This window comes from Sphaerodactylus townsendi, linkage group LG08 (assembly GCF_021028975.2).
Source record: "Sphaerodactylus townsendi isolate TG3544 linkage group LG08, MPM_Stown_v2.3, whole genome shotgun sequence".
Classification (NCBI taxonomy): Eukaryota; Metazoa; Chordata; class Lepidosauria; order Squamata; family Sphaerodactylidae; genus Sphaerodactylus; species Sphaerodactylus townsendi.
The window spans coordinates 97,116,853-97,143,793 of record NC_059432.1 but is presented as its reverse complement, the minus strand read 5'-3'; the positions used below and the strand labels follow the sequence as shown (position 1 = coordinate 97,143,793).

The following is a 26,941-nucleotide window of genomic DNA, read 5'->3' as shown; positions in this document are numbered from 1 at the left end:
CGGTTCTCCAGATTAGAATCCACCTGCTCTTAACCACTATACCACACTGAGAAATTGGCATGTTTTTTTAAAATAAATTTTCTAGCCCTTATGTTTCTGCTGATTGGAAATAGGCAGGCAATAGGCAGGGCCGAGGTTGCAAAACTTTTGTATTCTACACAACCATTTCACTTTCTTGAACAGCATTCAATGTATATGCAGACATGCTCCAACTAACATCATAACGCTCTTCATTTAAAAAAAAATTGGAACCTGTGAAAAGTTTCCACCTGGAATTTAAAAAGGGTTATCAGCATTGTAGCCCTCGTCATAACATGGCAAACCCTCAGTGTATAGTTCTTCACTGAAGTTTGCGGTTTGCCTAGCAGAATAATGCAACTGGCCAGCAAAGTCTTAACTTACCAGAAGGTAGCAGTGGATTGGTGGGTACCGAGAAGCCGTAGGGGAGAGCAGAGAATGCAAATGCTGATGGATACACATACTTCTCTTCAAAGGCTGCGCAAGGATTGCAGGAATCTTTCTCGCTCCCATTGCTGCACCCATTTGCCTCGCTGGGCATTTCGTGGTGGACCCCGGTTTTTCTCAGGCCGTCTTTATATTCCTTGCTGTCCTTGGCAGCTGCAGCTGACGGCTCCACGGGGACTTTGCTCGGTTCATGTTTGTTCAGCGTTTCGGCCTCAGCTTCTTTTTTGTCCTCCTTCTCCTCGTCAGCAGACACAGAAGCCGGATCCAGGCCTTTCTCCTCGGCCTGACTCTTGGTTCCGCTGGGAGCGCCGTCAGCAGCTTTGTGATTCCCGGTCCTCCTGCCGGGCCGGCGGCCTCGCTCCCTTTGCAAAGTGCCCACAGGTGGGTAAGGGCTGGTGGCCATCAGCATGGTGTTGCCGTGGATTTCATCGAGGGTGGCTCGATGGACGTACAAGTCATTCGGAACGTGGCCTTCAGGCACTCTCTGCCTTCCACGGAAAGCCACCGGGCTAGCTGGGACGCTGTGGTACAGGAAAGGGCCTTCCAAGCCCAGCAATCCCTTGCGATGAGCTTTTTCTATTTCTTTTTGCTGGAAAATGGCATTCATTTCCATCTCCATCCTTAGTGAAAGCAGAAAGAAAAGGCATAAGCATAGACAGCCAGTTCCACATGGGTTATCATAGGGTTGTAAGCTTCCCAGAGGTGCCCAGAGTTCTCTTGGAACTCGAGACTAGATATTTACTTCCCCTGGGGGAAATGGGAGATTCAGAGGGTGATCTCTGTGGCATCTTATCCCTGCTGATCTCCTTCCCTCCCCGAGTCTTCTTTCCTGTAAGGCAGAGGCATAGCTCCAAGGGGACAGGGGGTGAGTGGCACACCGGGCGCGTGCCCCTGAGGGGGTGTGGCAAGGGTGTTTTGGGGGCGTTCCGGGGTGGGCGGGGTGGAGGACGCACCGGTGCACCGGGCGCTTTCCCCCCATGCTACGCCTCTGTTGTAAGGAGTTTCAAAGTGGCTTACAATTGCCTTCTTTCCCCTTCCCCACAACAGGCACCTTGTGAGGGAGGTGGGGCTGAGAGAGTTCCCAAGAACTGTGACTAGCCCAAGTTCGCCCAGCAGGTTTCTTTGGAGGAGTGAGAAAACAAACCAAGTACACTAGAATAGAGTCTGCTGCTCATGTAAATGAGTGATGAATCAAGGCAGTGGTGGGATCCAAAAATTTTAGTAACAGGTTCCCATGGTGGTGGGATTCAAACATTGGCGTAGCGCCAATGGGGCTGGGCGGGGCATGACGGGGGTGTGGCCGGGCATTCCGGGGGCGGGGCATTAATCATTTCTCTGTTGCTGTAAAAAACTCTTACTGTAAAAAAAAAGTTCCTAATTTCCAGCTGGTATCTTTCTGTCCATAATTTAAACTCATTATAGCAAGTCCTATCATCTACTGCCAACAGAAACAACTACTTCTCCTCTAACTGACTGCCTGTCAAATACTTAATACTCTCAAATACTTAATTTTGTTTCTAGAAATCAAAAGAAGGATACTTTCCTTAAACAAGGAACTTTACCATATTTCTAAAACATGTTTTTAAAACAGGCCAACTGGGAGAATTATCCCGTTTTCTACCTTCGCTAACCAGCCACATAGGACACAACAGGACTTTATGATTTTTGGACCTAATGGAATTTCTAACGGAAAAGCAGACCCAATTAGTAACCCCCTCTCGGCACACACAAATAATTAGTAACCCACTCTCGGGAACTGGTGAGAATCTGCTGGATCCCACCTCTGAATCAAGGCCAAGGTTGTAGAGTCCACCATTCTTAATTACTACACCATACTGGCTCTTTCACAGAGTCGGCAACCCTTGCTAACTGCCCAGTTTCAATGCTGATAGGGAGCATTTATTTCTCCACACTATCGCAGTGCATTTGTGCACTCCTCACAATTTCCCCAGTTTTTCTGTAATTTTCTCAAATTGTTTTGCTGAGACGTTTTGGGGAAAGGTTACACTAAAACCTAGATGGCTACTACTATGGTAGGAAAGTTCAGATTTCCCCCCTCACCAGACAGCCATTTTCCCTGACCCTGTGTTCCCATGTTGGCTATTTCTTCTATCCACCACTGCGCGTAGGAAGAGGGTGTCAGTTTTTAAAACATTGAGCGTCATTACAAATATGTGTAGCAGGGTCTCTGAATTACCAGCTTTCATTTTTTTTAAAAAGTCTGTCAGTAACTCTTCTATTACAAAGAAATAGTTATTTATCAAGGAGTCTAACCCCATGGCTCAGAGGTAAAGCAACAGTTTCTCATGTAGAAAGCCCCAGATTCTATATTGACCCTGGCATTTCCAGTGAAAATGCTCAGGCAGCAAGCAATGCGGAAAACCATAGAGAAGTGCTACCAATCAGACTTTATTGGCCTTGAAAGGTCAGTGACCTGAATGACAGTTGGGCAAGTCACAGCTCCCTCAAAACTCTCTCAGCCTTACCCAAGACAGTTTCAAACAGAACAGTAAATTCTCCTGGCCCCTTCCGCACATGCAGAATAATGCATTTTCAATCCACTTTCACAACTGTTTGCAAGTGGATTTTGCTATTCCGCACAGTAAAATCCATCTGCAAAGCGCATTGAAAGTGGATTGAAGGTGCATTATTCTGCATGTGTGGAAGGGGCCTCTCTCTCACACACAGAGGCTAAACCAACATCTACTCTTTCTGTAGTTACATCAACTTTGAATTCTAGGCTACAGATGGTATTTATTTTACCTGGCCATATTTTGTTTCTGAACCAATTCCTGCCTTCTGGTCACAGCTTCTATGGGCTCTGGCTGGAGGAAACTATATCCTTTCCCCCCACAAAAAAGTAGATGGATAAAAAATATTAGAAGTCACAATGGGCATGTAGATTAATGCACAAAAACCTGATTAATACACAGAAGCAGGAGACACAAAGTACAAACACTAGATAGTGTAAAACTGCAGGCACGATTAGTGGCTGTGAATATTTCTGCCTGTGTCTGATGAAGGGAGATTTGACTCTCGAAACCTTATGTGCCGAAACTCTTGTTGGTCTGTAAGATGCTACTAAACTTGAATCTCACTATTTTACTTCAAACCAATATGGCTGTTCCTCTGAAATGATGAATATTTCGTTCCTTATGGATTCCCCATGTCATCTCCATAGATTTTGGGCCACCTTGAAGTGAAGCTGAACTGTTTATATTGTGCCAAAGATGAGTGAATGGCAACGGGAACCACACATGAACATTGTGAAAACTTTCTGTGACTGCTGAAGAATTTCTAGCGTATGGATGAAGTGAAACAATGACCCAGGGTTGGATTACTGGTAAATTGGTCACTGTTCGCAGCCAGTTGTAAGGATTAACTGTCACCCATAGATGGCGCTGTAATGGCAGTTTTCTATGAGAACACAAAGGTTCCTCTATACTATAGATTGCATTGATACTCATTCAGGTTTGCAGGCATGCAATTCTAGTTCATATTCATGGTTTTGGGTGCAGTGGGGCACAACACATGAGCCCAAAGGATCTGTCCCATCACATGTATTTCTTGCACTATGGGGTCATGCAGGGGCGTACAGCCCAGGGGGATATATGGGGGTGTACTGCCCCCATGCCCCTCCTCCTTCCCCCTGGGTCCCGCGTGGCCAGCGCTCTTCGGGGAAGGAAGGGCCCACCCCTCTATAGCGCACCGAGTTAGCTGCCCCGAAGACACCACTGGGCCAACCCCTCTGCTGCCCCCTCTGTGCCCCTTCTGGGCGGTGGCCCTGCTGGGCAGCAGAGCAAGTCGGGAAGGCGGGTCCCACAGGCTCCTGGCCTTTGCCGGCCTCCACCCCCTCTCCTTGCCCCAGGGGCTGCCCAGGGTCCCCCCCTGAAAACTCAGTTCTTGCCCTGGGCTCCATTTTCTGTCGATACACCATGAGGCCAGTCTCCCAATGAACTCTTTGACTATCAAGTCACAACTTACTTATGGTGACCTCATAGGGTTTTCAAGGCAAGAGATGTTGGGAGTTGGTTTGCCATTACCAACCTCTGCATCATGACCCTGGTATTATTTGGAGCCTCCCATCTAGATACCAGCCCGAGTAAGGGCAGAAATTGTGTGATTGGCCCAAGGTCATGCAGCAAGCTTCCAATTGGGACTTGAACCTGGATTTCCTAGGTCCTAGTCCAACACCTTAACCACTACACCACAATGGCTCTTGAACCTCACATTACAATGGAGAATTTATTAATTGCTCTTACTAGCTAAAACAGTATAAAGAAGTGGTAGTAACCATCCAGTTTTTATGCTACCAATTTGCTACCAGTTTTTTTTATGCTACCAGTTATTCATGAATTTGGCTCTTACCTGGCCCTTGGTAAACACGATTGGATAATAGATTTGGCATATTGGCATGTTGCGGGACTGAAGGACCAAGATGGGAAGCAACATGAATTTGTCTTGGGTCAGCTGGGGCTAGCATCTCCGCAGAAGGCAACAAATCTCTAGACAGGGAGACAAAAACATCTAGTTAACATATGCGTGAGGCTGTTGCATTTTGCAATGTGTACTTTTGGTCCACAAGGGGTTATTTTATGGATTTATTCAGAAAATAAATGTAGTGCCTCCTCAGAGAGAAGCTCAAGATAGCTCACAAAGGAAAACAATAAATCCATTAAAACAGCAATGGGATATGTCCAACGAGCCATAAAATAAACCATAAAACAAGCCAACAACATGGGTGATGGGATTGACCCCTGCAGGATCCCATAGCATAAATGCTACCAGGTTGAGCAGCAGTCTCCCTGCACAGCTTTCTGGTAATCCAAGTAAGAGTGGAACCACAGAGTTTCTCTTTCGCACACCAGACAGCCTCTTCAGAAGGGCATCATGGTCAATGATATCAAAAATAGCCAGAACTCCACAATAACCAAGGCAGCCAACTTTCCCAGTCACTTTCCCAGTGAAGATCTTCAGTTAGGATTACCAAGGTAACTCCTGTCCCAAACGCAGGCCTGGATATTTGCAGAAAACTTTACATGTCCTGATAACATATGAAGCTCCCTCATGCCAAATCAAGCCATGAGGCCGCTGGGTGCAGTATGGGTCTCAGGCAGAACTTTTTCCTAATTTTGTCACCTGGAAACCATTAAAAATGGTCTAAAATTGCATCCAATCCTTTACTTCTGAAAGCCCAATTAGAAGAAGATGATGACTTTGGATTTATATCCCCCCTTTCTCTCCTGCAGCAGACTCAAAGGGGCTTACAATCTCCTTGCCCTTCCCCCCTCACAACAAACGCCCTGTGAGGTGGGTGGGGCTGGGAGAGCTCCGAGAAGCTGTGACTAGCCCAAGGTCACCCAGCTGGCGTGTGTGGGAGTGCACAGGCTAATCTGAATTCCCCAGATAAGCCTCCACAGTTCAGGCGGCAGAGCTGGGAATCAAACCTGGTTCCTCCAGATTAGATACACAAGCTCTTAACCTCCTACGCCACTGTTGCTCCTACATATGATATTGGGGAGGGGGGGAGGGCATGACAAAACATGTAGCTTAGTGTCAAAAGGCAGTGGTTCTGGGATGGGGAGGGAGACAGTGGTGGGATTCAGTAGGTTTGCACCGCTTCGGCAGAACCTGGTGTTAAAATGGTGCTTGTAAACAACCAGTTGTTAAATTACTTGAATCCCACCCCTGGAGGGAGAATATGGATCTTACCATGGTTTGGAGAAACTTACTGTTTTGCTGATCTTCCAGCACCAATCCGATAGCCCCACTCTGATACCTTTAGCCCCATTGTGGAAAAGACCCACCTTTTAAGGGTAGTTTGCTTTTCCTTATCAGAGCTAAAGCAATGGGCTGGTGGTGGCAGCAGTTTCAATCAAAGGGGAGATTCACGCTACCGTCACCCAGTTCTGTGACTCTAATAATCCATAGCTGGTCCCCTACAACACAATTTCTGTGGATAAATTACATATCAGGGGATTCAGCTAGAGAGCTGCATGTTCTTAAAACAATAGCAGAGACATCTGATTTCCCTAAATGCTCAGTAACAAAGTCAAACAGGAATACCTTTCCACAAACCGAGGCTCAAACTGTGAGGAAATGGCCTGGATTCTCTGGGGGCCGGCTCCCATAAGCTGCGGGTTGACGGCCATCATCTGGTTTCTCATGATCATCTCCTGTCGCTGCCGCAACTCTATCATAAAACACACAGTCGCTTTAAGTAGACTTTCAGTGGAAGAAACCAACATTTAAACAAAAAGTGATCCAAAAATAGTATTTTCACCTGCAAGGAGTCAGAGCCCTCCTCCCACTAAGGAGACACATGGAGGCACAGGGGCCAAAGGCAGGGGCATAAGAGCAAGATATTGACCCCCACAAAATCGATGTCCCTTGGAGAGTTCTGGGATCATGTGTGTTAAGCCTGAACAGGATGGCAGTTGGGCACTGAACTTTTCCCCTAGCCCAGGGGTCGGCAACCTTTACCACCCAAAGAGCCATTTGGACCCCTTTTCCATGGCCCCAAAGATCTACCGAGCCGGAGAGGCGGCTCCGCATGGAGCCGCCTCTGGTTCAGCCCCTCCACTCACCTTTCCTTCCAGCGCTGCTCTGGAGGGACACGCCTGTGCTACCCTCCGACCTCCAGGCCATGCGGAGCCGCAGTATAAGGCTGAAAGAGCCGCATGCGGCTCCGGAGCCGCGGGTTGCAGACCCCTGCCCTAGCCCTAAGGTGAGCGTGGCTGGACAGTAGGGTTAGCTAATCCCCATTGTGTCACTCTAAGGTGATTCAATCAGTGCTCTGAGCAGACCATTACTTTCTCCATCTGCACCCATCCCTACCATCAAGCAATATTCAAGAGAATCATTCAGGTATTCTCTTAGGTCCTAACAACTTATCAAGCCTCTCCTATCTTTTGTCTGAACCCTGGAAAAGCAATCAATTCTTAGTCTCTGGCTTTCCTGCCTCTGGCTTTCCTGCCTTAGTTTCTGGCTTTCCTCATGCTGCCTCAGGACCCATTTAGGCCTTTGACCATTCATAGTATGTGTGTATCTTGGCTCTCTGCACCATCCCCACTTGTGTGTGGGCTTCCTTCTTCTTTGCTCATGGAAATGCTGATAGTGTAGTTGTTAAGAGCAGATGGACTCTAATTTGGAGAACTGGGCTTGGTTCCCCATTCCTTCACATGAGCGGTGGACTTTTATCTGGTGAACTGGATTTGTCTTCCCATTCCTTCTGGGTGACCTTGGGCGAGTCACAGTTCTTCGGAGCTCTCTCAGCCCCAATTACCTCGCAAGGTGTGGGGAAATGGTCGCCACATCTCAAAAAGGATATCAAAGAGATAGAAAAAGTGCAGAGAAGGGCAACGAGGATGATTGAAGGATTGGAGCACCTTCCTTATGAGGAGAGGCTGCAGCGTTTGGGACTCTTTAGTTTGGAGAGGAGACGTCTGAGGGGGGATATGATTGAAGTCTATAAAATTATGCTTTTGGGGTAGTAGGTACCGTTGAGCGAGGTGAACTTTTTCTCTCTTTCTCTACAATACTAGGAACCAGGGGGCATTCCATTGAAAATGCTAGTGTAGCAATCAGGGACTAATAAAAGGGAAACACCCTTCACTAAACGCAGGATTGGTGTTTGGAATATGCTGCCACAGGAGGTGGTGATGGCCACTAGCCTGGATAGCTTTAAAAAGGGCTTGGACAGATTTATGGAGGAGAAGTCGATCTATGGCTACCAATCTTGATCCTCCTTGATCTGAGATTGCAAATGCCTTAGCAGACCAGGTGCTCGGGAGCAGCAGCAGCAGAAGGCCATTGCTTTCGAATCCTGGATGTGAGCTCCCAAAGGCACCTGGTGGGTCACTGCGAGTAGCAGAGTGCTGGACTAGATGGACTCTGGTCTGATCCAGCAGGCTAGTTCTTATGTTCTTATAAAATGAAGGGAAAGGAGCTTGTAAACCGCCTTGAGTCTCCTTACAGGAGTGAAAGGCAGGATATAAATCCAAACTCTTCTTCTTCCTCTTCAGCACTACTTTCCTTGGACATCCACTCAAGACTGATAACTCACCGATCCCTGAAACACTATCCAACTTCTTCCCTTTTCTCTTAGTCAGCTGTTGTATGCTTCGTGTGTTTACAATATATTTCATGGATTAAAATATATCTAGAATATTTCATGGCTTAGAACAGGGGTGTCCAACTCTGGCGTTTCAGATTGGCCATGCCAGCAGGGGCTGATGAGAATTGTAGTCCATGAACATCTGAAATGCCAGAGTTAGACACCCCTTGCTTAAAATATATCTAAAATATTTTTTTACTATTGTTATTCTTTAATAAAACCCATTTTAACTGCTCAATTGAGAGTTTTCACCCAGGACCATCCTGGTATACATAGGTTATCAATCCCAGTTACCCCCTTTTGCTCTCAGTCTTCAGCAAATCCCCACCAACTAAAGTGGAGACTGCCCATTAAGATAACACAGTCTCTCATAATTATCAGATTGTGACTGACTGTACTACCTCAGCCTCACACAAAGAAAAATCAAATTACTAAACATTCAACAAGTATGTAAAGCAATCCTATATTTTTCTGAGTTCGCTGCAGCTACTGAAGGCATTTGCAAGCTTTTCAGCTCAACAGAGTTTCTTTGTACTATATTTATATGTGTGTGTGTGTGTGTGTGTGTGATTTTAACAAACAAATAACATAAATTTGACACCACATACACATTATCTCTATAATTAGGAAAAAGATTAGATCTCATGAACTGCAGTCAGAAGTTGCTAAAGAATAACTTTCTGAGATTTAAATCATAACATATGAAATTTGTTGAGGGGCCTTGGAAGGCTAAATTAGGTTAACTAAAAATCCGGAAGGTTAACTAGCCCCACCTCACATTTTTGCAACTCTAAATTGCTTGTAACTAAATTTTGTTTATGTAAAATTATGTATTTATTTCTGATTTGATATAATGTTGGATGAAGAAATGTATATATGAGGTGTATGAAAACACACGATTTACTGTCAACTTTCAATTATAAACCGATTATTTTGTTAAAATATACCACGTGGTTGATACAAATTGCAATTTTGCATTGTTTATATAGTACTTGTGTATCCATTCCCCTTTAAAATATTGCATAAAAGAATAAAAGAATGCAAGAAGAGCCATCTGGATCAGGGTTCATAGGTGTCAAACTTGCAGCCCTCCAGATGTTATGGTCTACATTTCCCATTATCCCCTGCCAGCATGATGCTGGCAGGGAATGATGGGAACTGTAGTCCAAAACATCTGGAGGGCCACGAGTTTGACACCTGTGAGTCCAGCATCCTGTCTCACGGCATGAAATTCCCTGATAATGACTTTGTGGGGAGGTTTTGCAGTTCAGGTGAGTGGGGGGGGGGGGGGGAGATATTTCATCCTTAAGTTTGTAGGGAGTTGACCCACTTCCAATTTATTAGAAAAGAGCCATGCACCCCAATTCCAGTCAAGCCCCAACTCCTCACAACTGTACATCTTGATGCCAGCTTACCACCTGCTGCCATGCCACTTGCTAACCGGTACAAATGTTTGTCTTCCAAATTCCCTTGTTCTCCAAGGATGGACATCTTTCTCATGTGATCTCGAGGAGTCATGATACAGAAGGATGTAGCAGGGTCTTTGTTCGTTCCAGAGTAACCAGTGAAATGAACTGAAGGAAAAATAAAAAGTATAGAGCAACAAATATGTCATGGAGCAATTAAATCAAAGGAGGAAATTAGGGGGACTTAAAATTGCTTAGGTCCTACATATCTAAAGATCTACTTCACTCCTCTGCACAGTTCATAAGGGACAACTGTGAATGCATCTACGGAGGTACTATCTATGCACCAGGGCATCAAAGGTACATGAGTGGGTGCTGCCAGATTATGGAATGTGGCGCACACGTGGTTCCTAAATGGTTGCCAAGCGAGGGTTTCCGTCTTCAATGTGGGGCTGGGAGATCTCTCAAAATTATCACTGATCTACAGAATGCAAAGATCAGTTCCCCTAGAGAAAATGGATGCTCTTGAAACCGAGCTGTATGGCATTATACCCTGTTTTCTAAACAAGTGGAATCCGAGCTGCCAAGAAGTTTTTAAAAATGGCAGCAGCACAGTTAGTGCTATATCACTTCCAGGACGAACCCAGAGGCGACATAAATCAGCTCTAGGAATCGCCAGGTTTCTTGCAGTTCCTTAGAAATACCCTATGTCACGTCTAGGATTTTATCACAAGTGACACAGCACAGCAGCTGTTGCTGTGGTCCCAGGTATCCGCCCACAGCACTCCCAGTGGCGCAGCTAATGGTGCAGCATGTTTTTGAAAAGTGGCGCCTTTTCAAAAGCTCCTCCCACTTCCAGCACAAGCCTTGCCCCCAGGGATGGGCTTTTCCTTCCCAAGTTGGGATGTCTGTATGTGTTTGTGTGGTGTGTGTGTGTATGTGTGTGTGGGGGGGGGGAGTTGCTGCACAACTGTGACAGCCTGCTGAAGGGGTTCATGCTGGTGGCCTTCTACCAGGGCCGAGCTCTGCGGCATCCTGGAGGGCCACAGCTTTGGCACTACCAGCTATTTGCTGCTGCAGGACCTGTGGTACAAGGCACGCTACTGTGAGGCTGAGTGGACCCGCGGGCACTGTCGTCAAGTACCGGCAGCGCAGGAAGCTCCCACTGCTGCACACCATCTGGGACAGCAAGGAGATGGTCTACTGCTTCAAGGAGTGCCCGCACAATGCCCCCAGGGAGCTCTACCTCCAGAATTGTTATCCTTTGCCCACCAAGAAGCGCCACCTGGCCCAGCTCACCAGCCTCTCGCTCACCCCATTCAGCAATTGGTTCAAGAACTGATGCCAATGGGACAGCAACCCCACTGAGCCCCAGGCCAGAAGGTGAAAGGTTCCAGGACACCCCTGCAGGGATGGGGGGGGGGGGTGCAGAGCTTGGCGAATAAATCTTGTTCACCAACAAATATGTCAATTCCTTTCACGCAGGGATACCCAGCCTACTATATTACAGCGCTCACAAATCCCATACACAGGAGAGCCTATATGCTGGCTAGATTTAACATCATGCCATCTCCATTACATAGAGGAAGACTTAAAGGTCTTCCAAGCGATAAGAGGTTCTGTACCTGTAGTATGTGGACAGCTGGATTCCACCCTGCACACATCCTCCTGAACTGTATATTATACTTAAGAACTCCGATCCAGCCTGCTATCCCAAGCTATAGACCCTATGATTGATTATACTGAATCAGACAAAGTAGTTATGCTTTTAAATTGTCAGGACTTTCATTGTTGCCTTATAGTGGCAAAGTTTTTGTCAGAAGTTTGTAAACTGAATGTATGACAAACGCGAAGTTTTTTACTATTCACTTTTTAACTGGAACTGTATTTTATATTATCGTGTATATGCCAACAAAGGCTTATTGAATTGAAATTGAAATTGATGGGGGGGGGGGGCCCTATGCTGTTGTTAATTAAATTCACAAGCTGACTCAATGGATTCCTCCAAATAATTTTCTAAAAACAGAAGTTTGGGGGACTGTTTCAAGTGGTTTGGGTCCATGGAGGGCCTGTGATTTAAATATTGCCCTTCAGGTTGTCAGACAGCGCTTAGCAACCAATAGGAGCGCTTAGGGCACAGGTGTCAAACTCGCGGCCCTCCAGATGTTCATGAACTACAATTCCCATCAGCCCTTGCCAGTATCGCCAATGCTCATGTTGGGAGGGACAGATGGGAATTGCAGTTCATGAACATCTGGAGGGCCACGAGCTGGACACCCCTGGCTTAGGGCATAGCCAGGTTAGGGGAAGTGAGCGTGTTCTAATAGGCACCAGGAAGCGATCAGAAAGGAAAAGGAGGAATCATGAGTTCATAGCAAAGGGGTCGCATATAGATATTAAATAATAGCGGATGTAGGATCCGAGTCTATAAGTGCTGAAAATTGCATCGAGATCCTCCACCACTTCTTTTAGTCAGACGTCTACTATGGATTTCTCTCATTTCCTCCACATGCAGCGCTGCTTTGGAACAGGTGTACTGGCAAATCGGGATAAGGGACTTCAGAACCTTCAGGGGTGCCATTTTCCCTACCTGAAAGTCTCCCAGGAATGTCATTTGCCTGTCTGGAGAAACTCAAGTCTTTCCCAAAGGACAAATAGTCTTGCTTGGGACCATTTCAGGCCAGGAAAGTGAAAGGGGAAAGCCAAAGATCTTTTGTGTGTGTGCTATGGACCCAATCCAAACCAGGCACCACGTGCTCAGAAATTACTCAGAGCCCACAGTTCACATCTGACTCAGAAAGACAGTCACAACAGGTACAAACCATCATATGAGTTTGAAAGCAGGTGCCACTACAGAATATTTGAGGATCAACCTCCAGTCCAGTTGCCCTTGGAATAAAAAAAGTTAACATTGTAAGATAAGGGATGATACGGGGACAAAGGGAGGAAATACCACATGGCACTGCTGGATCTCAAAGACCACAGAAGCTAAGAAAGGGCAATACTTGAATGGAAACCATCAAGAAAGACCCTGCAGAGGAGGGTAACGTCAAACCACCTCTGCTTCTCTCTTGCCTTGAAAGTCCTGTGCTGGGTTCATTGAAGTCAAGTTGTGGCCTGATGGCGCTTACATAGATATGTGGGGGACGAGGCTACCACATAGAAACATTTCCTTACAGTTCTAGAACCATCAAAGGCTTTCACGCCCGGAATCACTCGGAATCTTTAGATCAGGAGAAACGTCAGGAGAAAGTTCTGGAATTGACACCCAGTAGCATCTCCTTAAAGCAGTGTAGACGAACCTATGGCACTCCAGATGTTAATGGACTACAATTCCCATCAGCCGATGCCAGCATGGGCATGAACATCTGGAGTGCCATAGGTTCACCACCACGGCCCTAAAGTCTCGGGCAGAGTTCTTGGCCAGTTCTGCTTGCGGAGATCCCTTTAACTAGAGCAGGGGTCTGCAACATGCAGCTCTCCAGATGTTCATGGACTGCAATTCCCATCAGCCCCTGCCAGCATGCTGATGGGCTGATGGGAATTGTAGTCCATGAACATCTGGAGAGCCGCAGGTTGCAGACCCCTGAACTAGAGATTATGAGTCCTGGAGATGGGACCTTCTTCTGCAAAGTATGTGAGATACCAGCATGGCCAGCACTAGAAATGAACATCTGGAGAGCCACAGGTTGCAGACCCCTGAACTAGAGATTATGGGTCCTGGAGATGGGACCTTCTTCTGCAAAGTATGTGAGATACCACCCCTCCCCAAAGGACTGCACTAATAGCTAAGGACCTGGAAGCTGAAGGAGTATAAGAGCGCACACCAGCTGCCAGGGCCGCCTTCACGGATGACTCTTTCCTGATCCCATGCTGCAAATCCTGGCTGTACAGCACATTATGGGGATGAAGACATGTTAATCTCCCCTCTTAGAGTTTTACCCTCAACAAACCCTTCTTGGCAGCAGGCAGAACCACTCATCCAGGGCTAATTCTGTCTCAATTTATTAGGCAAGAAGTAGACAGGCAACAGTCTTACGGCCTAAGAGCACTTAAGCATAGTATGAGAGCCAGAATATTTGTGTGTGAAGGCTTGTGCATGAAGACTAGGAGGGAGGAGGAGAGCAATCTTTGCATATGGAAAGATGCCTTTATTCACTATTTTATGACTTTCGGTATAGTTGAAGTCCACATTTGAAGTTCACTTTTCTGAATCTTTAGAAAGGAGGGGGTTACAGTGATGCTCATTATTCGTGTTTGAAAAATCATGGGTTCAATCCCTGGTATCTCTGCTTAATAGACAGCAGTGATGAGAAATCTCTGCCTCTCGCCATATAGCATGGAGCAGGAACTGCCAAGGGGCTGTGACTCAGTGGAAGAGTCTTTGCTTAGCACAGAAAGTCTCCTGTTCAATTCCTGGCATCTGCAGTTAAAGGACCAGGTAGTAGCTGATATGAAAGGCATCCACCTGAAATTTTGGACAGTTGTTGCCAGTCTTAGTAAACAACACTGACCCTGATGAACCAACAGTCTGATTCAATATAACACAGCTTCATGTGCCGTGTGTAATCTTTTCTTTAATGAGAACTGCTTCTGAATAGTGACAAATATCCCGAGGTACTCTCCTCCCCAGGCATATTACCAAGTTTTGTTCTGTCCTAGAAACAGGACATGGATTAGGAACAGCCCTAGAAATGAAGCTACAGCTAAGCAGCAGAGAAAATCTCGTGAATTAAAAGCATTTTTTAAAGAAAAAGCCTAGATAAGATCTTGTCATGATATTTTCCTACACAGGCCTACTCTGCAACATCTAGCAAACTATCAACAGTTCAGACGCTACCCGGAGACCCCTGGTGTAGACAGTACTACGTGGAACCCATTTGTATTATTTATGTACAATACAACATTTGTAATCTAGGCTATTATGGACCCTTCACGTATTCTGATGATTTTAATCTCTCTCTCTCTTTTATATACATATAAATATAATTTTATAACTTAATTCTAGAGTTATAGGGTTCAGTTCTGTTTCCCTTCTTTGTTTGCACAGACAGCACTATGTGAACCATTGGTCTGTCAGTGTCTGAATGAATACAATCAAAAGATAAAACTAGCTTTCACACTAGGTCTCTGAGCTTGGCTTTGCCTCTGAAATCAAACAGCAGATGTATGTATCAACAAACTTTATGTTTTCTCAATTGTCAGTTTTGATCTTCCCAGGATTCTTCAAACAGACTGTTCCCCTTTCTGTTTCTAAAAACACTGCATGAACATCTGTTCTTTGGATGTTTTGTGAATTAAAAAAAAGGAAACTTTTAAAAAACTGCAAAATTTAAACCGCAAAATTGCTCTGGGGTTAGGGGGAAGGGGCTGCTAGGTCACAGTATAAAGGCCAGCCCATCAGAACGACAGGGCATCAAATACATAGAAACCAATTTATTCTTAGTTCAGTTTTGGTGTGGAAAAGATATATTTGAATGGAAAGCAGAAAGGGTACTTCTGGACAAGTCCCATTGCTCTAAAAAAAACCCTGTGGCATCTCTTATGTGTATAACATAATTTAATGAATGAATGAAGCTTCTAAATACTGTGTTGGGCCGATGGGTCAGTGTTGGCTTTTATGGACGCCACTCTCCAGGGACTCAGGTTGTCTGTCACAGCACCAGAGGCGTAGCTCCAAGGGGGCAGAAGGGTGCGGGACACACTGGGGGCACGCCCCTCCGGGGGCCTGGCAGGGGCGTAGCGGGGGCATTCCGGGGCGGGGCAGATGTGGGTGGGAGGCGGGGCGGAGGACACACCAATGCACCGGGCGATTCCCCTCTCGCTCCGTCCCTGCTCATCACCTATTACCACAGCATTTTAACTGGAGATGCCAAGGATTCAACCTGGGACCTTCTGGATGCAAACTGGATGCTCTACCATAGAGCCAAGCCTCTTCCCCATAGACCTCCCCCAGCCTCTATCCGAGGCCTCGTATGTTCCAGCTGTCCTTTATGTTGTGCTTTCCTGTACAAGTTTCTCTTTAGTAGGTTTGTGCACCATTACGAGACAGATGACAACATCACAGTGATATTAATAGTCTTACCATACCCATCGTACTCTGAACAATTTTACATTTATCTATTTGAATATTAAAAAATCAGCTTGCTGAACAAGACAGCAAACACTTCCTGCAATCCAGAGATCAAGCAAAATATAAAAGATTCCTTCTTCAGTCAATACTGACTGGGATAGACGGCAGCTTCACCAAGGTCACCCCTTCTTCTGTTCTGCTGCAGTGGATGATAGGAGAAGAAGAGTCTGGATTCACGCCTCGCTTTTCTCAACCATAAGGAGTCTCAAAGTGGCTGATAGACTCCTTCCCTTCCTCTTCCCATAACAGACACCTTGTGAAGTAGGTGGGCTGAGAGAGGTCTGAAAGAAGAACCATGACTAGCCCAAGGTCACTTAGCAGGCTTCATGTGGAGGAGTGAGGATATCAAACCTGGTTCACCAGATTAGAGTAGGCATAGGAGGTTAATCTAATCAGATTCGAGTAGGCATAGGAGGTATATCTAATCTGGAGGAACCGGGTTTGATTCCCATCTCTGCCGCCTGAGCTGTGGAGGCTTATCTGGGGAATTCAGATTAGCCTGTACACTCCCACACACGCCAGCTGGGGGACCTTGGGCTAGTCACAGCTTCTCGGAGCTCTCTCAGCCCCACCTACTTCACAGGGTGTTTGTTGTGAGGGGGGAAGGAGATTGTAAGCCCCTTTGAGTCTCCTACAGGAGAGAAAGGGGGGATATAAATCCAAACTCCTCCTCCTCTTCTTCTTCTTCTTCACCACTACTCATCACCTACATATCAAAGCCTACCTTCTTCAAATTTGTCTAATCCTTTTTTAAAAAACTCACCTGAATTAATGGCTATTGCTACCTCCTGTATTCTATAAGGCCGTTTCCGCATGGCAGCGGAAACGGCTGGGTCGGCGCTTCTTGCACCGACCCGAAGACGCTGGGACCGTCCGCACGGACGGTCCCGGGAAGAGGCGGGCAGCCGGCGCCGCGGAGCGCCGGCGCCCGCACGACCCGGCTTGTCCCTGGGCCTCCGGCGCGTCGCCGAGGCCTGGGGACACGCCCCCCTGGCCCTGCGCGCCTGCTCGAGCGGCGCAGGGCAGGGGGGCGTGTCCCCAGGCCTCAGCGACGCGCCGGAGGCCCAGGGACAAGGTGAGTGCCGGGTCGGGGAGGCGCCGTGAAGCCGCTGCCGTTCGCTCGGCAGCGGCTTCACGGCGGCGTATTCCGAAAAGAACGCTTCTTAGCGTTCTCGGAATACGCCGGCTGCGGGCCAGCCGGGCGGCGCGGGGGCGGCGCGGCTGCGCTGCAGCTGCGCCGCCCGTGCGAATGGCAGCCTGGAGACGGCGTTTTTACCGTCTCCAGGCCGTCATTTTCCGCCCGTGCGGAAACGGCCTAAGTTTATTCATGGAGAAACAAATGTAGTTTTTTCTGTCTTTCAAGAGAAGGTGAGCAGAACTGTGCACAATATTCTCAGTGCAGCTGTCTTCCCCTCTATGTCTTGTGACAAATACTATTCCTCATATGTGTGTATGTAATTGCTGTCAAGTTGCAACCAACCCAGCAAGGGGCTTTCAAGGCAAGCGAGAAACAGAGGTGGTTTGCCATTGCTTTCTTCTGCAGAGTCTTCCTTGGTGGTCCCCCATCCAAGTACCAACCCTGTTTAGCTTCCAAGATCTGATGAAACCAGGCTATACCATGTCTTTACCCCCACCCCCACCCCCCGCAAATTCTGAGTACAGGACAGGCCATCAACTAAACCAGTGGTGGTGAACCTATGGCACGGGTGCCAGAGGTGGCACTCAGAGCCCTCTCTGTGGGCACGTACAGAGTCCCCCCCCCCACACATCTAGGCTGGCCTGGGCCGCTGAGCTTGATTATTAACATTAAACCTAAGACCTAGTTTTGGGGAAGCAGTGTAGGTAACCCTGTTAAGCGCTGTTAAACCCCACTGATTTTCATGCAAAGAACTAAAGTGCGATCCTTTACCTGGGAGTAAGCTCGGTTGCTGGCAATGGGGCTTGCTTCTGAGTAAACCCTCCTAGGGTCATGAGTCACCCATTGGAAGAGTTGCACGGTTGCTTCAAAGGAAAGCCACCAACTACCACTAAGCTTACTCCTGAGTAATGCACGCCTCGTCGGAGCCAACTATTTTTTCTAAACCAGGGGTCGGGAACCCGCGGCTCGGGAGCCGCATGCGGCTCTTCGGGGCTTCTCGTGAGGCTCCCTGCTGGCTGCCCCTTCCCGGGCAAGCCTGGGCAGAAATTAAAGGCAACGAGGTAAGGGGGCGAGCGAGCAGAGCGGGGGCGAGGAAGCGAGCGAGCAAGTGGGGGGGGGGGAGCGAGCGGGCAGGCAGGCAACTGAGCGGGGGCGGACGGGCAAGCGAGGCAAGCAGGTAAGCAGGCAAGCGAATGGGGGCGGGGGCGAGCGGGCGAGCGGGCGAGTGGGCGGGGGGCGAACAAGCGAGGGGGCGAGCAGGCAGGTGGGTGGGTGAGCGGGCAAGTGAGCGAGGCGAGCAAGCGAGCGGGCAAGAGGGCAAGTGAGCGGGGGCGAGCAGGCGGGCGGGGGAGCGGGCGGGCAAGTGAGCGGGGGGGCAAGGCAAGCAGGTAAGCGGGCGGGCAAGTGAGCGGGGGGGCAAGGCAAGCAGGTAAGCGGGCGGGCAAGTGAGCGGGCAGGCAGGGCAAGCAGGTAAGCGGGCGGGCAAGTGAGCGGGCGGGCAGGGCATGCAGGTAAGCGGGCGGGCAAGTGAGCGGGCGGGCAAGGCAAGCAGGTAAGCGGGTGGGCAAGTGAGCGGGCGGGCAAGTGAGCGGGCGGGCAAGGCAGGCAGGTAAGCGGGCGGGCAAGTGAGCGGGTGGGCAAGGCAAGCAGGTAAGCGGGCGGGCAAGTGAGCGGGCGGGCAGGGCAAGCAGGTAAGCGGGCGGGCAAGTGAGCGGGCGGGCAGGGCAAGCAGGTAAGCGGGCGGGCAAGTGAGTGGGCGGGCAGGGCAAGCAGGTAAGCGGGCGGGCAAGTGAGCGGGCGCATCCATGCGCTTCTTAGAATGAGTGGAGTAAAAGGTAAAAAAACCCTAATATATACAGTGTTATCTTTATTTTAAATGTCAAAAATTATTTGCGGCTCCAAGTGTTTTCTTTTCCTGTGGAAAACGGGTCCAAATGGCTCTTTGAGTGTTAAAGGTTCCCTACCCCTGTTCTAAACTAAAACCTCAGTATTCAGGTTAAATTGCCGTGTTGGCACTTCGAGATAAATAAGTGGGTTTTGGGTTGCAATTTGGGCACTCGGTCTCGAAAAGGTTCGCCATCACTGAACAGTGACAGTTGAATGCAAACTATAAATACAATTATTACATTCCCAAATCTGAAGAAACTGCTGCCAAGTAACAGTGTTGTGATCAGCATTCCTGATTATCAAGGTAAAGTTTCTAAATTTTTTGGTTGGTTTTGTTAACCCAAGGTATTAATACTTGCAGAGTATAGCGTATATCCATAAATAGTTTTTTTTTTTTAAAAAATGACATGCTGTGTATTTTATTTAAAATATTTTGGGTTAGCTACTATGAAGCACAAACAGAAGGTACTTGTTGATCCCGCTCGTTGTTTCAGCCTCTCCCTTCCACCAGTAATCCCCAAGTCCTTTGAAAAACTGGTACTGAAGATCAGGGGATCCATTCAAGAAGACTTAGGGGGCTGCAGCACGGGCCTCTTCCACACATGCAGAAAAATGCACTTTCAATGATAGCGGACCCAGAAATGAATTATTCCATTCCTGATCTTGCTGTTTAATAAAGGTGAAAGTTATGTTTTATTTCTTTATAAGTTAGATAGGGACAAGTTGTATTAGGTAGAAAGCAGGAATTGTAGTTGTATTTTGTATTTGTATCTGCATGGAACCTCCTTTGCTCAAGGCAGGAATCCACCCCTGCTCCACCTGGGCATGTCCCTTTCATTTGCAAAAACCATGAATGGACGTTTGACAAAAGGGACCCCGGAAGAAGCACATCCGTCGTCATCGTTAGGTTTCGTTTCCTGACCCCAAGCACCCAAAGGACTCTTGTGTTTTTCCCCCGCCTGTGCCTATGTCATTGCCTCACCCTGCTTCTTTCGCGAAATTCAAGAAGGGACTGTCCTCGGGAATCTAATTGGTTCCTATGTATCTGTAAATGAATGGTTGTAGGCTGTCCTGTATTCCCCCGGACTCCCGGGCAGAAGAAAGTGTATAAAAGTTGTTGTAAAGCTGCTGGGCAGTTGGAGTTGCCATGGTGCGGAGGTGCTGACACGTAGGTCAGCATCTCAATAAACTCATTTTTATTTTTCACTTTTCTCGCTGTGTTGGGTCCTGTTTCTGTTCCTCTGCGCTGCTGAGAGCTGGTTGATCTGGGAGAGTAAAAGTTACCAAGGCAGCGCAGTAACAAATCCACTTTCACCATCATTTGCATGTGGATTTTGTTATTCCGCACGGCTGCAAAGTGCATTGAATGTGGATTGAAAGTACATTATTCTGCATATGCGGAAGGGGCCAAGGAGGTGTAACCAGATGACATCAGTCAGAGTTTGCTCCAGGAACACTTCTTGTACCCATGGAAGTATCACTGGCCAAATAGGGAAGATGAGTTTCACCTTTTGTCATTGCAGCTACTAGAGCCACATAGCCTTTTGCCCAAACACGTTCTTCAGCCTCCAGACTCAGTTTTTTTAGCGGTCTTAGTGAGTTGATGGAGGGAAAAGAATTTGAATTTGTGAGCAGCCTTGTTTTCTGCCGGCCAGTGTACTACGCATTTTCTTGTATGCCACTTCATTGTAAACAGCATGTATTTTATTATTTTGAAACAAGCAGGAACACACTTAAGGACTTGCAAAAAACATCTCATTTCTCCCCCATCCACTATTTCCTCCTTCCCTTTCCTGAAAGCCCCACAACTTGTTCCTGCTTCCTTCTGTCTTTCCCATCCAAGAACTAAACTAAATTTTATGTGCCCCTCTGGCCCTTTCCGCACATGCAGAATAATGCACATTGAATCCACTTTCACAATTGTTTGAAAGTGGATTTTGCTATACCGCACAGTAAAATCCAGCTGCAAAGTGCATTGGGAGTGGATTGAAAGTGCATTATTCTGCATGTGTGGAAGGGGCCAGTCTGTCTTCAGTTTTTCCTCTTCCCCCACACCCACACCCAACAGTCTCTACCTAGGAAAACTATGGGCCAGTTGTGTAATGATAACCACTGAGCCAGGCTCACTTACATAGTAGGGAACCCTCAAGGACCTCACTTCCTCCTCTATTCCCCTCCTCACACGATTTTTTCTTTCCCTCCTCCTGGCAGCCCCTGTCTCATGCTTTCCTTCTCAACCATATACCAGCCTACCTTTTATTTGCTTTCCATCTTCAGCTGTATTTAACACTCAATTGCTTCATTTATAACCCTCCACAGAGGGAACTGAGGCAGCTTATATTATTCTCCCCTCCTCCTTTTTATCCTCCCAACAACCCTGTGAGGTAGGTTAGCCTGAAAATACCTGACTAGCCTAAAATCACCTGGTGGACTTCCACAGGAAGATGGAAATTCAAACCTGGGTCTCCCAGATCTTACTCTAAAGCTCTAACCACTACACCATAGGGTTGTTTTCCTTGGGTGGCTGCTGTGGCAAGCAGTGGTGTAGCGCCCAGGGGACAAGGGACGCCGTGCAGCGGGCGTGCACCAGTGAGGGGGCGTGAGCGTTCCAGAGCATTCCATGGCATGGTAGGGGTGGACGGGAGCGTGCCAGGGGTGCAGGGCACACACATGCCCTGGGCGCAGTTCCCCCTCGTTACAGCTCTGGTGGCAAGCACCTAGATCTAGTTGTGTTGTGCAAATTAGGTGGTATGAAGTTATTCAGTGGTCATTGCAAGGGCCAGAGTGGGTTCAGGTAGGACCTTGAGATTTCCCTGAATAACTGATCTCCAGATGACAGGATCTTTCCCCCTTGAGAAAAGGGCTGCTTTGGAGGGTGAATGCTATGCATTAAATCTGGCTGATGCCTCTCCCCCTCCCCAAACCTGTCCTTTCCAGACTCCATCTCAAAATCCCCAGGAATCTCCCAACATGGAGCTGACAACCTCAGCCAGGCCTGGCCCCGGTAAGTCCTCCCTCAAAGGAGGCATTTTATTGATTTTACTGGGGTTATTTGATTTGTTCTTTCCTTATATTTGTAATTCCTTGTTTTCTTGTTTAGCTTGTACACCGCTCTGAGTCCTTCGGGATAGAGCGGTCTATCAAATCGAACATATAAATAAATAAGTAAACAAACAAATAAATAAAGGCCAAAACCACCTAAAACAGCCCTGTGCCCCTTGCCTTTTACACACTGAAACTCAGCCTGGAATGCTAAGGTTGCCTAGCAACAGCCACTGAGGGAATCCCTTTGTTAAAGCTGCAAGTACTTCTCTTATTATTTTGGGACTTTCTACCCACCCCCCACCCCCCATGTATATATTTTAGATTTCAGACTTTTCTACAAACCTGGAGCATTTTTTCAGGTTTGCAGAAAGATCTGTCTTGCCTATTCACAGCTCCGGTCACCAAGTGTAAGTATCCTCAGATTTGGGCAGCTTTGGTATTAGCATATAAGATAATGTTTTCATGAATGTTTTGGCATCAGATCTCATTTACATAAGGATATATCACGTCTTTCCTGCAACGCTTTTCAGCAGCACTGCTAGTAGCATTGAATTTTCACAGGATTTTCTGATTTACAAAACACCATTATAAGCCCATTGTTACACTCTTATAGGCTCAGTGACTTCAGTGGTTTTAGAAGGGTGTAACTCAGGGGTCCCCAAACTACGGCCCGGGGGCCAAATGTGGCCCCCTGAAGGCATTTATCTGGCCCGCCAGGCATGGCGGCAATGGCTCCATTCATGTGCAGTGGGGGCTCAAAGGAGAGGAGGAACCGGCCCCAACGGCTGTTGATTGCAGTTACATGATGGCACCCCCAAATCTCCATGAATTTTCTGGCCCAGAGTTGGAAACCTTACATGTGGCAACGCCTGCTCCGCCCTTCCCTCTCGGCTACTCCATGTGTTGCTCTCAGGCTTTCTGTTCCGCCTCACTCCCATTGGCATCAGCCAGGCTGGCGAATCGCTCGCTGGCTGCTAGGGAGGAAAGAACCCAGGAAGATACCTGATCCAGGGTTAGATGGAATGCTTCATTGGGAAAGTTCTGCTTTTTTTTTTTTTTAACGGGGGAAGGTATTCCACAGCCTCCCCAACAATATTTGGAACCCACTCTGTACTTGACATACTTTGGTCACTGTTCTAAAAATAGACCATGACAGAAAGGCTGAAAGGTGAAATCAAACATTTTACAATCATTTGTGCATAGGAATTTGTTCATAGTTTTTTTTAGTCCGGCCCTCCAACAGTCTGAGGGACAGTGAACTGGCCCCCTGTTTAAAAAGTTTGGGGACCCCTGGTGTAACTCTATTTAGGAATGGCCCTGTAAGATACCTGGATCCTTTTCCCATCACCGCTACCAAGCCAGGTCTCCCAGATCCTTTACTTGCGCCTTTGATTTCAAAGCTGAAATTAATTGTGTGGGTTCCGATTCTTCAGTCTTAGTTATTCCTCCCAACACTGTACTGTCTGGATCTCATTTAATTCTGCCTAGATCGTACCCTTTCTGATAAAAGTACTTTAAATAATCCATTGGATTTAATCATTTTTAAAACCTTCAGTAAAGAGCTGTTCATCTGATTTTATAGACTGTGGCAGCTACCCCCTTCCCTCCCCCGTCAAACCCCAAACATTCCACGGGACCACATCAACAAGAAGTCTTTGATCTGAACCGATTCTGTGTCAGATGGTATAATCAAATAGGTTTTAATTTAAGGATTCCAGCTTAACGAGCTGATTCCAGCCAAGTTCCCCAGGTATCCTGTATCACATGGAAAGCATCACGCTGCAGAGATGATTGCTACACAGCAAACAAACAAAAATCCACCCAACAAATACAGAGTTGGATCCTGTAGATCCATTCTGTGAACAGAGGGCTTTTATCAGGTCCTGAAAGAAAAGTGTCACAGTTAGCAGAGTGGGTCTGTGGGATCCAACCCATAAATCCAACCTCATATTTGTTCCATTAAAACATTTGTATCTTGCGCCTACATATTGGTTCACCACCTTATATAAACAGAATTGCTCAAATAAAGCAGCCCTATTTCAATTAATGTAGGTTCCTTAACAAATGTTAAATGATGCTACAGAACAGTACTGTTCAAGGCTCCAGATGTAAAACAACCTCATTCCCCACAAACTACATTAAAGGAATTACCATGTTTATGGCCGTTCCGTATAAAGTAATTACCATATTTACGGCAGTTCCGTATAAGTTATGCTCTATTACTTACACCAGTTGCCAAGGCTTTAGTTCGGAAACAAGCTTAGAAGGCACAAATAACGAAAAGGTTGTACCTTCCCTGTGGATCTTTCCTTCAGGCTGGTGCTGTCAAGGGGGTTGGGAGCTTCTAACACATATTCCCATTAGCCCCGTCAAAAAAACAAAAACCTCTTAACTAATGCCGAGTTTGCTTTAAATACAAACTCATCTTGATTATTTGTCACCCTCACTTCGAAGCCCGCCCCACTCTGACATCACGGGCTCTTCTCCCACACCATCACTTAGGCAAGCTGCAAAAACATAATTACAAATAGCACCTCCCGCTGATCCGATAAACCTATTTCAACATTTAACCTGTTAAGCTGTTGTTAGCCTTTAAGGCACTTTGGTGCATTCGTTGAAAACATTAATTGATCCTGCGATCACATAAACACACATCGCCGGAGATCAGAATTGCTTTGTATCTGGTTCTTGCAATATTTCCCCCCTATTGATTTTGTCTTAGAAACGCCATGCTCCGTGTCACATGACAAGTCTGGTGCCCCAGAATTACTTATCCTGTTGGGTTGGAGAGATAAAAATCCTGTTAATCACATTGTGAGGCTAACAGAGGGATCAGATGGTTATACAGCTCAAGCAGACAGTTTACTCTTTAATTCTCAAGGGCTTCTTCACAAGTTGATGATTTCCTACTTAAGGGTAGGGATGGGTTAACATCATTCATTAGAATTCCATGGAATAACCCATGGGCATCCCATGAGGTCCGGCTTCCATGATTCCAGCTAAGGGCACTCTTTGAATTGGGGGTCTTTCACTTGTATTAGGTCATGCTTGACCCACAATGAGGTTTCTGCTTCTTGGGTTTGTCCCGGTTCCTAGTGCTTTCTAGGAATAGAATAGGCTATCAGGTGGCAATAGGTATAGTACCCTGTCCAACATACTGCACTGTCTGCAATACAGAACTCAGAAATGACTGTGGTCTGCAGAGCACAGACCAGACCCTGTTCATCCATTGCATCTACTGAAGACTGTAAGTGCAGCAGATATGACTGCATCACTGGGAGCCAGTGGCATACGGCCCATGGGGACATGTGAGGCATACAACCCACGGGGACATGTAAGGGTATTAGGTCTCCTCCTTTCGTTTTGATGTTATTATATTGGTAGTGTTTATTGTATTATTATTGCATGTTCAGTTAGTGTTAGGTAGAGTTAGTTAAATTAGCTTAGGTATAGGTTCAGCTTAGTGGTATGCTATTGTATTTAGATGTATTATTAAGCTGGGCTTTTGTGCTAACATAGCTGTAGTTGAGATGGGGGTTTTGTTCTTGGGCCACTGTATTGTTTCGTGGCATATTATTGGAAAGAAAGTCGCCAGCTACCCTATTATTGTTGTTATGCTGCTAATGATGTTTGTTATTATTCAATATTATTGCTTTAAACAATTTAAGATGTTATGTCATGAATACTGATATTGTTATGTGATGTTATGATGTTATAATGTTGATGTTTGTTGTTATAATCCTAAGTATAGAATGCTATATTCATTGTAGTTAGGATGATGTTATAATGCTATGCTAATTAGTTTACGTTCATTGATGTTATGTTTGCTGGTTATTATTTGATGCTATGTTATTGATATTGTCATTTTTGCAGCTGTTGTTCACTGCCCTGAGCCCTCCGGGAGAGGGCGGTATGCAAATCTACTAAACCAAACCAAACCAAACGTGGGGGGTGGAAATTTGCCCCCACGCCCCTCCTCCTCCCCCCCCCGGTCCATACAAAAAAACTGTCCGAGGTCAGAGACAGCCCCACCCCAGACTCAACTGGCAACCGGCCAAACAAGAACCTATCTGATGCTGGGAAGGGAGCCGGGAGTACAAGTGACAAGTGGAGTAGGCCGGATGCGGCAGGGGAGCCCCAACCGAGGCAAGGGGCTCAGCAGCATGCGGCCGGGCGACAGGACATGCCGAGGGACAGCTCAGGTGTGAGCAGAAGCGTAGCTGGGTAGGAGTGTGCCATGTTTTCCACCCCCCTGTGACCCCCTAGGAGGGGGCAGGGTGAAAAATTAGTCCTGGTGGGTTGTTTTCAGTTGCACGAACTGGGTTTTGGAGAGGTGGTCCAAACAAAAGCCTGCAGGCATAAACAAGTAGCACGTGTCTCAGCTGTGGCAAGACCAATTGGCTGGGGACCTAGCCCTTTTGCTAACAGTTCCTTCCTTTGCTAACAGAGAACAGAAGCTGAAACTCTGGATTTAGAGAAGAGGAGGAGTTTAGATTTCTACCCCCACCTTTATCTCCTGCAAGGAGTCTCAGAGCAGCTTACAAACTCCTTCCCTTCCTCTCCCTACAACCGACACCTTGTGAGGCAAGTGGGGCTGAGAGAGTTCAGAGAGAACTGTGACCCAGCACCCAAGGTCATCCAGCAGGCTGCATGTGGAGGAGCAGGGAGTTACACCAGCAAGGGTTCAGACCTGGACCTTCCACATCCTAGAGCAGTGGTGGCAAACCTTTGGCACTCTAGATGTTATAGAC

At 47.1% G+C, this 26,941-nt stretch overlaps 1 protein-coding gene and 1 pseudogene across 1 annotated transcript in view; one reads left to right on the top strand and one right to left on the bottom strand.

Annotated features, from left to right (window-relative positions):
* Window positions 1-24,620, bottom strand: part of SAMD7 (sterile alpha motif domain containing 7) — a 29,860-nt gene extending 5,240 nt beyond the window's left edge. Inside the window, exons 1-6 of the mRNA XM_048505036.1 lie at window positions 24,482-24,620; window positions 9,997-10,155; window positions 6,532-6,658; window positions 4,834-4,970; window positions 3,229-3,307; window positions 403-1,085 (exon numbers count right to left, since the gene is read on the bottom strand). Coding sequence (XP_048360993.1) covers window positions 403-1,085; window positions 3,229-3,307; window positions 4,834-4,970; window positions 6,532-6,658; window positions 9,997-10,099 — 1,129 coding nt within the window. The 5' untranslated portion in view covers window positions 10,100-10,155; window positions 24,482-24,620. The remainder of the gene's footprint in view (window positions 1-402; window positions 1,086-3,228; window positions 3,308-4,833; window positions 4,971-6,531; window positions 6,659-9,996; window positions 10,156-24,481) is intronic.
* Window positions 10,098-11,329, top strand: LOC125438497 (annotated as a pseudogene).
* Window positions 24,621-26,941: the final 2,321 nt, after the last annotated feature.